The sequence below is a fragment of the Lontra canadensis genome, unplaced genomic scaffold (assembly GCF_010015895.1).
Source record: "Lontra canadensis isolate GAN:19392208 unplaced genomic scaffold, GSC_riverotter_1.0 scaffold45, whole genome shotgun sequence".
In the NCBI taxonomy this organism is placed as follows: Eukaryota; Metazoa; Chordata; class Mammalia; order Carnivora; family Mustelidae; genus Lontra; species Lontra canadensis.
The window spans coordinates 570,811-586,812 of record NW_022631039.1 but is presented as its reverse complement, the minus strand read 5'-3'; the positions used below and the strand labels follow the sequence as shown (position 1 = coordinate 586,812).

At 46.4% G+C, this 16,002-nt stretch overlaps 1 protein-coding gene across 1 annotated transcript in view; it reads left to right on the top strand.

Annotated features, from left to right (window-relative positions):
• The window catches only part of ASL (argininosuccinate lyase), a 25,907-nt gene extending 9,930 nt beyond the window's left edge, over window positions 1-15,977 (top strand). The window contains exons 17-19 of the mRNA XM_032872307.1: window positions 3,551-3,683; window positions 14,448-14,669; window positions 15,606-15,977. Of these exons, the coding sequence (XP_032728198.1) occupies window positions 3,551-3,683; window positions 14,448-14,669; window positions 15,606-15,977 (727 nt within the window). The remainder of the gene's footprint in view (window positions 1-3,550; window positions 3,684-14,447; window positions 14,670-15,605) is intronic.
• Window positions 15,978-16,002: the final 25 nt, after the last annotated feature.

The following is a 16,002-nucleotide window of genomic DNA, read 5'->3' as shown; positions in this document are numbered from 1 at the left end:
GCCGCCACACACCCCAATAAAGCCGGCCTCACGGGAGGCCGCTGCTTGTTCCCTGCCCTGCCTGACTCCCTCAGCCGCAGGCTCTCAAGGGTCTCTTGGGTGGACAGTGGGGCCATCAAGGCAGCAGAGAAAATGGACCAGGATGGCAGGAGGCACAGATGGGGAAGGAGCAGAGGGGGCGGCCTTTATTGGAGCCTCCACCCAGCTCAGGCCCCCCAACCCTGCAGAACGGGCGGCCACAGTAACCTCCTGCCTCCAGAGTCCGCCGGAGGCACTGGCCTCCTTGGAGCCTTGATGGTGCCTGACAGGCTTGGGGAACTCAGCCAGTCCCTGTTCATTATCCTTTCCTCCAGTGTCCTCCTGGCTCCCCTGCTCGCCTTCTCCCCTTGCTTGACCCACCCTTCCCTGAACAGTCAGCGGCACCTGTCGTGGGGCCCCGTGGGGGGGATGGTACATTAGAGTCACTCGGCCAGCTAGTGTGCGATGCCAGGCACTGGGTGAGCTTCATATACGTTGGAGGCGTCTCCTTCACCCTGGAGGGTAATGAATGGTCCCGGCGCAGATCACGAGGTCCACAGACAGGCAGTGTGCAAGGGGTGGGGGGGCTGCCCCCCCCCCCCCCGGTTGCGGTCAAGGACTTACCTTTACTCTGCAAGGGCCCGAGGCCAGGTCTGGCACACAGTAAATGTTCAATAGCAGTGAGTCCCAGAAGAGGCCAGCAGAGAGACCTCTTCTACATGGATGTCACCAAAATCCTCATAAGAAATGTCTGACATTTATGTTTCATTAACAACAGAGCTAAACCCAAGGAAGAATGAATAACCCCTCCCAAGTGTTTCTTGGGAGCAATGGAAACAGTTTGTAAACTGAACAGTTAAAACTTCAGCAGTGCGGACACCACACCGCATTCCAAAAGGGGCCAAAGCCATGGCTCACAGAATGTTGGCTCCCCAAGTGTGGTTCCTCTTTCAATTCCTCCTCCTCATTTGGGAGTTTGTTAAAAAATGCGAACTCTGAGGCTTGAGACCTACGAAATCAGATTCTAGGTGGGGGCGCAGCTAGGCCTTCAGGTGATTCTGATGCACGTTCAGGTTTGAGAATCACTGATCTCTAGAATCTTGTTACCTAAAGTCACCACAGGTCACCATCTCTCCCAGGTCCCAGCTTGACCTGATCTAGAATCTGCATTTTAACAAACCCCCCAGATACTGGTTGTACACATTAGAGTCAAAGTGCTGATCTAATTAGACCTGAGAAGGTTTAATATCTAGTCTCAGAAATGAAGGAGGGACTAATGTACATCAAACAACAGACAGGATTTTAATTATTTTAATAATGACTGGAATGCATACGGAACGCATACGACACAGGGAGCAGTTCCTGCCCTACACCTCCATCAGTAGGACACACCGCAACCTGAGTGGGAACTCTGTTCTCAGACAATCCTATCAAAAGTTTCTCCTTAACTGGAATCAGCCCCCCAGGGCTTCCCACCTGTGAGCCCAGCCACATGCCCTCCAACCTGACCAGAGGAATGAGCCTCTCCTGGGTCAGGGAGAGCAAGAGTTTGTATGGCTTTTCTCCAGACTGCCCATACGTGATTGAGTTACTCCCCTTGTCTGCCTCTTTCCATTCTGCCAACAATTTACACCAAAGTAGGACTTCGGACTGGTTCCCATTGCTGCTGTAACAAATTACCCTCATAGTGGAATAAAACAGCATAAACATTATCTAATAATTGTTGAGGTTAGAGTCTGAAATGCGTTTATACTGAGACAGAATCAAGTGACAACAAGCATTTGGGAGAATCTATTTCTTTGCCTCTCCCAGTTTCTAGAAGCCATCTGCATTCGTTGGCTTGTGGCCCTTTCCTTCATCTCTGAGGCCAATGGTACAAATCTTCAAATCCCTTTGCTTCCTTTGTTACATCCTCTGACTGACCTTTCTGCCCCCCTCTTATAAAGACCCATGTGATTACACTGGATCCACCTGGATAAAGCAAGATAATCGCTTCATCTCAAGATCCTTGACTTAATCACATCTGCAAAGTTCCTTTTACCATGTTAGGTAACATATTCACAAGTTTGGGGGATCATTGTTCAGTTTACTATATTTTGTTGTCTGGCTCTCAAAGACTAATAATCCATCCACGGGCCACACATTCACTCCATCCCATGACACCCCACCCCTCGCCAAAGTTTTAGCCCCTTAAACATCAGCACAAGTTCTAAATCTTGTCAGCTCAGAAGTCCCACATCTCATTATCTAAATCATCTGAATTAGGTATGAGAGACTGGATATGATCCTCCGGGGGCAAAATTCCTTCTTATCCATGAACCTGAGACTCTCATGTGACTGTGGTGTGGATTAGGGTTCACCCAAACAAATGATATAATCCCAGAATGCAGGGTCTGTCTAGGCATAGGATGACACTTAGAGGCATTTCAATTTATGTATTTTTTTAAAAGATTTTTATTTATTTGACAGAGAGAGATCACAAGTAGGCAGGGAGGCAGGCAGAGAGAGAGGAGGAAGCAGGCTCCCTGCTGAGCAGAGAGCCCGGTGCGGGGCTGGATCCCAGGACCGAAGGCAGAGGTTTAACCTACTGAGCCACCCAGGCGCCCCTCAATTTATATATTTTTAAAGACTTTATTTATTTATTTTAGACAGCACAAGTGGGGTGGGGAGGGGCGAGGAGCAAAGGGAGAGGGAGAAGAAGACTCTGCACTGACCATAGAGTCCCATATGGGCCTCGATCGCAGGATCTTGAGGTCGTGACCTGAGCCAAAATCAAGAGTAGGACACTTAACAGACTGAGCCACCCAGGTGCCCCAAGGATTTCAGTTTTAAAAGGAAGAAAACGGAAGGGAAAAAGGAATCCCTGGTTCCAAGCAATTTTGAAATCCAACCTAGGAAATTCCACTAGGTTTCAAGGCCCGGGAATACAGGTTTCCCTGGTGTCTGAAAGTACAGTGTTCCTTTGAAAGTTTTTACAAGCCAAAATGGTATAAAGTAAAAAAGCAATTATCGTTAATTTAATATGGGAACATTTTGAGCATCCCCAGAACCTCTCCTGGGCTGTCCTTGTACCTTCCGACGCGTTTTGCTTAGATGCACAAAACAACTCAAGCTGAAGCACAGGTGTTCGAAGCTCTTGGTGGCGGGACGCCGGGAGGCCGGGTGTGGTTCCCGGGCAAGACGCTAGGTGGCGCCGCCCTCGCGGCCGGGGGTGCGCGCGGCCGCTAGGAAGGCTCGCGGCTAAACAACGCCGATTTTGCTTTCTTGACTTTTTTAAAGCAAAAATCTTCGGATTCCTTTTGGTTAGTGAAAACGGGTGCTTATGTAGAGCTCTCATAAAGGGGAAGTGGCATAAGGCAAACTTCTGAAAAATAAAGGATTCCTGCAATCCTCCCTCCGCCCTCCGGACCTGCACCACCCCCCCCACCGCCCCGCAGAGCCATCAGCCCCCCTCCCCCACCACCACCAAGGGCAGCACATCTTTACAGCTGAGTGACACGTGATCATATCGGCCTGTTTCCTGCTTGTCCAGTTTTGAGGATACTCGGAAAGCCTTCTTCAGTGTCCTCCTCTCCCTTCCACTTGTCCTTGCCAGCAGTGTTTCTGCTGACATAATACCCTTAAGAGCTTGGCCGGTCTCCTATGAATGTCACGGGGTTCCCTTGGTGAGTCAAGAGATTCCTCTACAGATCCTTCGAGATAATGCCATTTCTATTCCTGGCTTCTGCTGAGAGAGCTGAGGGGAGCCCTGGTCCTGCACAGAGCGCTCCCAACAACAACGTACTCGGAGCTTTTGATCTCTTCCAGGCACTAGCAAAAGGTTGTCCGACCACAACCTAGCCTCTCTCTCCAACCCATGCTTTCTGACAGTGCTTCTCCTAATTTTAACATCTTTTGAAATCTGGATAGCCTGAGAATTTCCCAAATTATCAAGTCCTGGTTTCTTTTTGCTTCACAGTCCTTACCTCAATTTATCTCTATTCCATACTCTCAGCTTTAAGGGATGATGAGAAAGCAAGCTCCTGGCAAAAGGAATGAGCTTGTCTTACTGGCTTTTGTACTATACTTCCACCATCCCTTGGGGCTTGGGGCAGGCCTTCACTAGGCCTGCTGTCTTCTGAACAAAATCAAGGTCTATAAACTGGGGGTTGGGGGGCTTGGGGGGGATGGATGGTTGTGAGTTTAGCAGCCAATTATGTCCAGAATATTTGATTACTGTCCTATTGAATAACCAAAATTGCACTGACACCTACCGCAAAACTGGTAGACTCAAAGTCAACAAAACTCCAGAGGTATGTTCTTCTTCTTCTTTTTTTTTTTTTAAAGATTTTATTTATTTATTTGAAAGAGAGATAGTGAGAGAGAGAGAGAGTACAAGCAGGGTGGAGGGATACAGAGAGAGGGAGAAACAGGCTCTGGGAGCCCCTTGTGGGGCTCCATCCCAGGACCCTAGGATCATGACCTAAGCTGAAGGCAGACACTTAATAACTGAGCCACCCAGGTGCCCCTCATTCCTTTTTAAAAAAATAATAGTTTTATTGAGATGTAATTCACATGCCACAAGATACACCCTTTTTAAAAAATTATTTTAGAGAGAAAGAGAGCACATGTGTGGATGCTTGTGGGGAGGGGCAGAGGGAGAAAATTTTCAAGCAGACTTCCTGCTGAGCATGGAGCCCCAGATGGGGCTCCATTTCACAACCCATGAGATCATGACCTGAGCTGAAACCAAGAATTGGTCGTTTAACTAGGCACCCCAAGACATACCCTTTTATGGGTTCAGTTTAGTGACTTTTAGTGTGTTCACAGAATTGTGTGGGCATCACCACAACAAGTTTTAGAACACTTCATCATCCAAAAAGAAGCCCACAAGAAACTTTTGTGTTTCAAAGGAAGTAAAAGACATTCATAGAATGGGAGAAAATATTTGTAAATCATATACCTGATAAAGGTCTAGTATCCAGAATATAAATGAACTTTTACAACTAAACAATGAATTGTATACTATTTTAAATTTTATTTAATTAAATTGAAAATGGGCAAAATATCTGGATAAATATTTCTCCAAAGAACATATAAAAATGGCCAATAGGCACACTAAACAATGTTCAACATGATTGATCATTAGGGAAATGCAAATCAAAATCAAAATGAAATATCACTTCATTCCCACTAGGATGTGAGTTAATTTTTGTATATAGTGTAAGGAAAAGGTCCAACTTCATTCTTCCCATAAGAAAATCTGTTTGTCTCAGTACCATTTGTTGAAAAGATTGTTTATACCCAATTAAGTCATCTTGGCACCCTAGTCAAAAAGTAGTTGACCAATATAGAGGGATGAATTGCATGATATGTGGATTATACCTCAAAAAAACTGATATCCCTCTAAAATAATCCACTATTATCATATTTTACTTTTTAAGTTTTTATTTAAATTCTAGTTAGTTAACATATAGTACAATCTTGGCTTCAGGAATAGAATTCAGTGATTCATCACTGACACCACCAGTGCTCAAATGACTATTATTTTAAACAAATAAGAGCTTTCTACATGGGTCAAATGCTCTGCTGAATGCTTTAAGTTTGCTGAGATTTTGTGGGATTCATGTTCTTCCCTTTCTTGATAGCTTTCTCATTCTTCCAGCCTCACCAGTAGGCTCACCAGCATTCTGCTCACCACCAGCCACCACATTACATACAGAAATTCTACACACTTAACACCTTGTTCTCAGTAACCCCCATCTCTTACCAACTCCTGTGGCTGTCTGAATGTGCAAGACTGGGCCTATAATTTTAGTTTGCCAAACATTCAGCTTTTTACTTGTCCTTGTTCAGCTTTCCCTTACCTCCACCATGACAACTAAACTGAAGCTTTCACATCTTCTTCAACCTCCCAACCTGATGTGAACATCTCCCCCAAGACCCTGGAAACCACTAATCTACTTTCTGTCTCTGTGGGCTTGTCTACTTGATATTTCATATACATGGAATCGTATAATATGTGGCCTTTCATGGCACATGGCTTCTTTCACTCAGAATAATGTTTTCAAGGTTCATCCACATTGTAGCATGTATCAGAATTTCATTCCTTTTTATGGCTGAATAATAATCAATTATATGCACATACCATATTTTGTTTAATGATTAGTGATTGACATTTGGATAGTTTCCACTTTTTGGATATTATGGATGGTGCCACGAAGAATGTACAAGTTTAACAAAAACCTCTTAATAACTAAATTCCCTTCAGTCTTACTTGACCTCTCTGATGTTCTAGACAGTGCTGACCATTCCTTCAAGAAATCCCTTACTTTTAAAATTTTATTTATTTAGTTGAGAGAGAGAGAGCAAGAGCAGAGCGGAGGGGCAGAGGGAGAAGCAGACTTCCTGCTGAGCAGGGAGCCTGAAGAGTGGCTCAATCCCAGGACCTTGGGATCATGACCTGAGCTGAAGGCAAACGCTTAATGACTGAGCCACTCAGGTGCCCCAGGAATCCTTTTTAAAAAATTAAATACAATACCCCACAGTTTTAAAAGTAATAGTAACGGGTGCCTGGGTGGCTCAGTGGGTTAAAGCCTCTACGTTCAGCTCAGGTCATGATCCCAGGGTCCTGGGATCGAGCCCTGCATTGGGCTCTCTGCTCAGCAGGGAGCCTGCTTCCTCCTCTCTCTCTCTGCCTGTCTCTCAGCCTACTTGTGATCTCTGTCCATCAAATAAAAAAATAAAAAAAAGTAATAGTAACATATTTTTTAAAAGATTTTATTTATTTATTTGACAGAGAGAGAGCACAAGTAGGCAGAGGGGCAGGCAGAGAGAGAGGGGGAAGCAGGCTCTCTGCTGAGCAGAGCCTGATGTGGGGCTCGATCCCAGGATCCTGAGATCATGACCTGAGCCGAAGGCAGAGGCTTAACCCACTGAGCCACCCAGGCTCCCCAATAGTAACATATTTTTAAGAGATATTATTTATCTGAGAGAGAGCAAGCATGAGAGCACAGGCAGAGGGAGGGACAGAGGAAGAGGGAGAAGCAGACTTCACAGTGAGTGTGGAGACCAACAGAGGACTCGATCCCAGGACCCTGAGATCACAACCTGAACCAAAGGCAGGTGCTTAACTGACTCAGCCACCCAGGCGCCCAATTCCTCACAACTGGAGTGAACTCTTAAAGAAAAAAAAATGCCTCTGGGCACTTTTTCAAGGATGGGAGGAGAAAATTTAATTCTGTATTTGCTGTAATGTTCTGCTAATCTTGAAAAAAATGTATGATGTCACAGAGCTTTTAATTTTAAATTTTGATTTTCTCAAAGCAGGATTACAGTATAAACACACATATTTTAAAACATTAAGAGGCAAAAGACCACATACATAATTCCCTTTATGTAAAACACCTGGAATAGCCAAATTTACGGAGACAAAAAATAGATTAGTAGTTGCTTAGGACTAGATTGGTGGGACAGAAGGGTAGAAAGCAAAGAGCATAGAGTTTTCTTTTAAGGTGATGAAAATGTTCCAAACTTAAAAAAAAAATTTGTTCCAAACTCAATCACAATAATGGTCACACACACCTGGGAATATACTAAAAACTATTGCATTGTACACTGTAAGTGGATGAATTATGAGGTATTTTAATTATATCTCAATGAAAGTGTTTTTTAAAAAAATAAACATTAGGATGCTCTCTTTGCTGAATCCACTGTGAGAATGAAGACATTTTCAGTAACCAGACTGCCCACATTTTAGAAAATGTCATCCCTCTGATGGGACAGTTATCGTGAAAACCCCAGAAGACTCCTGTGGAGGGATGTCATCTGTGTAGAAATCAGCTTCCTTGGAAGGAAAGTGAGAGGCTCTGGATTGACAAACAGAGAGGAACTGGTGACCGTTCATGTGGTCGGTAGTCAAATATAGCACATGAGCAAGAGTGTTCCACTGGGTTTCCATTAGGGTGAGGTCTGTGTATGCTCATTTCCCCCATTTATGCCTTTATTATGGAGAGCAGTTCTCTTGTTAAAATCTGAAAATTCTTGGATGAAAAAAAATCCATTTGCTGGTTCAAATGAGGCCAGGTGTTTCTCGGTCCCTGTCCCAAGCCCAGAAAGTAACTGGCATTGAACTTGTACAAATTCACCTTCTTTGATTCAGCAAGCTACAACAGTTAATCCCAAGGACATGAGAAAATTTTAGATGATGTCTGTCTTTGAAAAAGGAACTCAAGAAGATCTGAGGTTTTCCACCTAGAGTAACAAGATGCCAAATGAGTTCCAAGACCTATGTGAGATATTGTTTAAATGCAATGAAATTTATCTATTGGGGAAAAAAAAATAGGAAGTCTTGCGCTCCTGGGTGGCTCAATCAGTTGAGATCTGCCTTTGCTTGGGTGCACAGAGGGAGGATGGAAGGGAAGCCCGGAAAAGTAGCTTAAGACAGACAGACGTACAGTCCTACGGCAAAGTGACTCCATGCTTCAGATGTACAATAGCCGTGAATGAACACAAAAGGAGAAAGACCCCGAAAGATCTCGTCAAGATCCGAGTGAGGGAGACCTCTTTGCGAACCAGACACAAGCAGAAAGTGAGACTGGGGAGCCACAGGGCCTGCCTCTGGCTCATGGGCAGAGGTCCTGGCTGAAGGGCTCCGTGTTCCCTTCCCTGGGGTGGCAGGAAGTAAAAGCGCCCATGGGCACAACCCCCCGGAGAGCCCTCAAGATGCCCGGTAAAGGGGAAGATGAACAGACCCTCCAGCCTGCCGTCCCTGCCGAGCACAGACCCGGGCAATGTCTCCCCCGTGAGCACGGGCTCAGGAGCCTCCTGAGGACTGTATGCTGAGGTGTCGATGGGGAACGTGAAAGATGGAAACAGCCTAAATGCTGAGTAGGCTAAGGGCACAATCCGTGGCGGCGTGTTCACACAGGGGAATCCTCTCCAGCAATTCCATGTATGAGCTGGAGCTACCTCTAGCTGGCACTTCAGATCTGGCCAAAGCGTGACTCGTGGCCACGTGGGGCTTCCTGGGGTGGGAGAGCGCATCGTCTCCCAGGGAGGGATGCTGCTGCCGGCGACTGGCTCTTCGTCTACCACAGGTACTCAAATGAGCAAGGTCACTCCACTGCGGCCAGTGTCAGGGATAAGTCAGGGAGATGTGAGAAGGTGACCGGAGAGGGGGCTAATCTGTATCAATTGTATCAGAGAAGAACATCACGTGCCCCTTATTCCCCTCATTTAAAATCCTCTGCTTTTCTCCTTCCCATATGGTCGATTTTGAGCTCTTTTCTGTAGGTGGGGGTGGAAAGCTGATACTGGGTTTGGAGAATGCTGCAGGAGAGAAAGAGTTTCAGGAATGGCATGTCTCCTCTTTCCAGCAACTGCAGATGTGGAGACATCATTCCGTGTCATAAAGTTGGTTCAAAGAATCTTGCCTGAATGAAGTGTGGAACTGAGAATACTCATGAAAGTTCCATCCAGAACTGACACTTGTTTTATTTTCTGTTACTAAACGCTGTCCTTGGAAAGGAGATGCTGATTTACACAGCAACATGGGGAATCCCAAAAACACTGTGCTGAGTGAAAGAAGCTAGACCCAAAACTCATCCTGTGTAATACTGTGAATTATACTCTAGAGAAGCCAGATCTAACCAATAACAACAAAACGCAGATCGGTCATTGCTTGGGGCTAGGGGTAAGGACAGGGCTGACTGGGAAGGATCAGAGGGTCCTGCCTGGAGTAGTGGGAAAGTTCTACATTTTGACAGTGGTGCTTGGGCACTCAGGTGTACATTTGCCAAGTCGTATCAAACTGTGCACTTGGAATGCTCATGCATTTTATTACATGGGAACTGTGCCTCCAGAATTTGTTTTAAATTAAAAAAAAAAAGAGTCCTCGGAAGTATTTCTAAAAGGTGGGGAAGAACTTTTTAAGAAGTTGAACTTGAGAGACTATTTTTAGATCTTGTTAAAAGTAATCTTTAATCGCCGAAATAGCTGCCACTTCAATGGGTGCTGCGCTTCGTAACTGCTGCTCCGGTATTGACAGTAAAGCAACAGGGGCTCCTGGCTGGCCGGGTCAGTAGAGCATGAAGGTCTTGATCTCTGGGTTGTAAGTTCGAGCTCCACCTTGGGTGTAGAGATTACTTAAAAATAAAATCTTTTGGGGCGCCTGGGTGGCTCCGTCGGTTAAGCAGCGAACTCTTCATTTTGCCTCAGGTCAGGATCTCGGGGTCATGAGACTGAGCCCCAGGTGGGCGGGGCTCTGCGCTCAGTAAGAAATCTGCTTGAGATTCTCTCCTGCTCTCTCCCCCGTGGCCCCTCCTCCCTCAAATAAATTAAATAAATAAAATCTTTCAAAAAATAAAAGCTTTTTAAAAATTAAAATAAAATAGCAATTGAAATATCTGTATTTCTAAAAAATGTAAATACTTGCATTCATATATATATTTATCAACCCTGATAAAAACTGACATATATATGTATGAATGTATAAATGTATAAAAATGTATAAAAAGCCCATAACCCTGATAAAAACTGACATATATATGTATGAATGTATAAAAAGGCCATAACTCTGTCAATTCCTGTTCAAACACGAGTTTGAAAGTCTTTGATAAGCAGTACTACAGAGTGACTATGAGTAAAATCTGGAACCTGATTGGTGAAGTCCAAATTTCACCTCTGCCCATTACTAACTCTGTGGTATTAGAAAAGTTTCTCAATTTTCCTGTGCCTCAGTCACTGTGTTAATAACATGGGGATAATAATAGTATCTATCTCATAGGGTCGTTATGAGTAGTAAATAAGTTAATATGTGTACAGCATCCAGTACGTGGCACATGGTGTAGCAGTCAGGTTAGGCTAGTTATGCTGTGGTAACAAACAGCTCCAAAATCTCAGCTGTTCAAAGTAATAAAGGCTTATTTCTCACTCCTTGCCACACATCCATCACAGGTTAGAACGGGGACATTGAACAGCAACTCAGACTGATGGAAGCTTAATTTTGACTCATGTTTCCATGGTCTGACCAAGTCAGGAAAAAGGGATGTGGCAGATCAGACACTGGCTCTTAAAATTTCTGCGATTTACATTCCATTTAGCAAAAACAGTTACATCATCACACCTAACTTCAGAAGGGCAAGACTGTGTGTCCAGAAAAGGGGAGAACCAGAAATATTTGGTGACCAGCACTAATGACCACCATGGTTAGTTATTGTAATTGCATTTTGAAGTAGGTAGAGAAGGACTGCATGAGGAGGTGATATTTTTGCTGAAGCTGAAACAAAAAAGGAGAAAGTATGGGAGAAAGCTATATAAAGATTGTAAGGCAGGAATGGGCTTGAAGTATTTGAGAAACAGAAAAATGGTTCAACGTTTGGAGAATGAATGAATGAGAGATAGCAGGGCTAGGTCACACAATGCCTTGTAGGTTGTGGTAAAGAGTTTGAATTTTATTCCAAAGTGTAATGGGAAGCCACAGTAAGGTTTCAGCCAGGGGACATGGCATAAGCTTTATAGAGACCATTCACTGTGGTTGCTCTTGTTGGATGGACATGTATGGAATAAGGGAGATCTGTCCAGGTGAAGATGCTGGTGGTCTGGACCAAGGCAGTAGCAATGTAATTGGAAACAAGTAGGCATGGGCAAGATTAACTTTGGAAGTAGAACTGACCGACTGGATGTGGAAGGTGAGGGGAAAGAAGGAATCAGTAATAACTCCTAGGTTTCTGGCCTCAGAAACTGACTGGTTATGTTAGCCGAAACTGGTTTCATCTCTTGGTGGGTGTCGAGTCAAAGACACAACCAAGCCCAAAAGTAGGAAAAGGCAAGGTTTTTACCTGCAACAGTAAGGAGAACAGCCAGGGTATTTCCCAAACAGTGACTCCTTGAACAAAACTTGGGAATTTTTAGGCCAAGGGCACATACATATTTTTGAAGAGGCTTGTGCCACGGGGGATTCAGCACAGAATTGGGACAAAAGTCATCTTAAGGTGACAGAGTCCAAGTTGAAGTCACAGGGTCAGCAAGGGTCAGCATCATCAGTTCTCTGGCTCTAGCTGGCCCACCACCTGAGTGCTCAAAGGGGTTTAGATCCTGCAACGGTAACTCAAGAATACTTAGCAGGTCAGTCCTCACCTTTGAATCAGAGCTGGGAGTTTGACCACCAATCTACTGTGCCTGATATGATCAGGCCGCCCCTGACAGTGGCTATTTGTTCTTACATTTTTTGTTCCCTTAAATTCTTCTCCCGGGGTCTATTCTTCTGCAATTCCAACATACTCCAGGGAGGTCTGCAAGAAATACGCTTTGAGCGAGTGGTGCTTGTCAGGCATAGGTCTCAAGATGCCTGGGAGCCCAAGAAGACTTTTCTCATGTCAAGAAAGCTATGCCTTGTCTTTCTTTTTCCAGAGACCTCTAACTTCTTCTGCTCACGCTTATTGAGATGGAGATTTTTGTTCCCAAAGTGGAAACTGAGTGGTAGTGGGGTTTTCTGAATCAAGACTTTTGGTTTTTCCCTGTTGATTTTGATGCTTTTGAATAATTAAAGGTTGATATTGGGTAGTACTTTGATATATAAATTCGGAACAATGTGGAGTGGACAAGGCTGTAGATGTAAACTGAGGGGTTGTATTAGTTATCTGCTGATACATAACAAATTACCCCAAAGCTAGTAGCCTAAAGTGACAAACATTTATTATCTCACAGTTTCTGTTGGACAGGAATTTGGGTAATTCTTGTTCTGGGGGTCTCATAAAGTTTCAGTCAAGCTATTAGTTGGGGCTGCAGTCACTTGAAAGCTTGATAGGGCTGGGGGATCCATTTCCAAGATGGTGAACACAGAAGGCTATTTGGCAAGAGGCACATGCATTACCATAGAGTACTTCAATGTCCTTCAGGACTTAGCAGCTACTTCTCTAGCAAGAGATCCAAGAGAGCAAGAGGCAGAAACCACACTATGACCTACTCTTAGTAACATCACTTCTGCCACCTTTTTTTTATCTCACAGACCAACCCTGATGTGACATGGGAGGAGATTACACAAGGACATGAATCTCAGGGAATTTTATCATCATATAAATAGTATAAAAAGCCATGAGAATAGATGAGATAATTTGGTTGTGGGGGGAGAATACGGATAAAGAACCCTAGGACACTTCAACATTTAAAGACTGGCCAGGAGAGAAGGAGCCAGTAGGCCAGGAGGCTAAGAACTGGTTAGTGAGGCAGGAGGTAAAGCAAGAGCATGTTGTTTCACAGAACCCTAGGGGGACCGTTGACTTGAACAACAAGCCAAATGTCATGGAGAGTAAGCAGACTGCAAAGCAGTTTGGATCAAACAACACAAAAATAATCGGTGATCATGCCAAGAGCAGTTTCCAAGGAGTGTTACCCTGGTTGGAATAGGTTGAGGGTAAAGAGAATGGAAAAATCTGGCAACACTGAGCACAGAAAATCCTTCTGATAAATTTTGCTATGGAGAGGACCTCAGGATCAAGGAAGAACACTTTTCATGAAAGGAGATCTAGTACATGTCTGAATGCTGTCCAGAAGCAGGACAAACACTGTCAATGTCAAGATGCCTGGGAGGGGTCACTGAGAGGAAGTCCTTGAGCAGGCATGAAGAGACGGGATTCTGAGCCCACATGGAGGGGCTGGACTTTGAGGGGAACAGAGACAATTCATCCAGGGTAATAGGGATGCAGGCAGAGAATGCGGGGGTAGCTGCAAGGGGGTGGGTAGATTTGGTGGTGGAAGGAAGGTGAGGGATTCTCTTCTTAGAAAGGTTTTATTTTATTATTTTATTTCTTCCTTTCCCTTCCCTCCCTTCATTTCTTCCTTCCTTCTTTCCTTGACTTAAAACAACAGAAATTTATTATCTCACAGATCTGGAGGCCAGAAGTCTGAAATCAAGGTATTAGCAGAGTTGATTCTTTCTGGAGGAAGGGCATTAACAGTACAATATCTGGGAGGAACATTACAGTTTGTTTTGATGAGGAAACAAAAGGCAAACTGAGGACAAAGGAGAAGCTGACACCGCACAACCCTCCCCCCCAACCCAGATGGGATATGTGTGACGTTCCTCGCACACTCCTGGCTGCCCTAAAGCTAAGGACAGGGAAAGCAAGGAGTAAACTTGTATAGATCACAATCCTGCAAGACAGGCGCCTCCCCTCCGTTAATCTACAAGAACAAGGCATGTCTATCAACACCCCAGCTTCCAGAGGGAAATGTAGATCCAAGAAAATGTCCTTACGACCTGCGGCCCACTGAGAGACACTGGACACAGCAGGGTGTAGTGCTCCTCCGGAAGCTCCCAGCTGTCCTACTGTTACTGCCTTGCTGGAGGGAAAACCACCCTAACGGGACAGTGGCAAGGCCTCTGGTGTCCTGTGCGTCTTTAACACGTGAAAATCCTTTTGAAATTTCCCTTTCCTTATCTCCCCCAGCCCCGCAGTGAATCAGCCTCCCCTCAGAACCCCCATGCGGCAGCTCCCATGGGTCCTGTCCCCGTCCGCCCCACTGAACCTCACCTAAATTCCAAAAGCCCCTCAGCTTCAAGTGTCTGTCAATGGGCCGCGGGTTATAAGGACATTTACTCGCGTCTAAACTTCCTTCTGGAAGGCCGGCTGTCCGCAGAGATGCTGTTCTTGCGCGCTGCTCCAGCTGCTGTAAACTGAGGGAGACTCGCGTGGTGCAGGATTGGAACCTCTGTAAGTGAACTGCTTTTCCTTTAGGGCAGCCAGGGGCGCGTGAGGAATGCCACTGTGTCCCATGGTGGGGTGCTGTGGGGTATCAGCCTCTGCCTGTCCTCAGCATCACTGTGTCCCACGGCAGGATGTTGTGGGGTATCAGCCCCTGCCTGTCCTCAGCATCACTGTGTCCCTCGGCGGTGTTGTGGGGTGTCAGCCCCTGCCTGTCCTCAGCGAGCCTTCTGTTCCCCCAGCACTTGCTTCTCTCTTTACGGCCCGCCCTGTCAAAAGGGAGCGTGGAGCCCTCTTGGAGGTCTGGGCCCCCGCCGATGAGGGAGCAGAAGGCTGGCTGAGGGGTGCCTGGGTGGCTCAGTTGGTTGAGCGACTGCCTTCAGCTCAGGTCATGATCCAGGACTTCCAGGATCGAGTCCCGCATTGGGTTCCCAGCTCTTTGGGAAGTCTGCTTCTCCCTCTGACCTTCTCCTCTCTCATGCTTTCTCTCACTCATTCTCTCTCAAATAAATAAATAAAATCTTAAAAAAAAAAGAAAAAAAAAAAAGAAGGCTGGCTGAGGACAGCGCGCCAGCTGACACCGTGCACCGCTGCCCCCCACCCCTGGGTGGGCTATGGTGGAAATTCACGTTAATGCCTCGGTAGAGGGAAAACCACGGGAACGTGACCACGGCAAGGCCTCGGATGTGTCACAGGTCCTCTTCAGCACAGGAAAGTTCTGAAAATCTCTTTTCCTTAGCTCCCCCCGCTCCCAAGCGCACCATCCGTCACCCCTCGGAACCCTGGTGCAGCGGCTTTTGCTGCCCACAGGTCCTGCCCCAAGCTTTAATAAAACCACCTTTTTGCACCAAAGCCATCTCGGGATGACCATGGGCTCAGCCCTTCACCCCACCTCTATTCCAGAACCACATTAAGGTGGCCGTCGGTGGAGGCCCAGGGTCAAGCTACGGCCGCGGGGTGGGCACCCCCAGGCACCGCAGAGGCTTTGCCTGGGCTCACGAGGCGTCCGGCCGATCCCTGGGCCTCCGGCGTCTGGGGAGGGCTGGCGGTCCCCCTGGCCAGGGACCTCGCTGCCTTCCGGAGCTGGGACGGGACGCGGGCGTCCCTCGCCTAAAGGCTCAGGTTCGGGCTCCGCGCTGGCCCTCCCCGCCGTCGCCACGGGGCAGCGGGGAGCGGGTCCTCCCCGGTGACCTTCCGGCCTCGAGCTCCTCCGCCCCCAGCACCCGCCTTCCACCAAGATGGCGCGGGCGGCGGCGGCGACGGCGGGTCACGTGACCGCGCCCCGCCCCGCCCCCTCCCG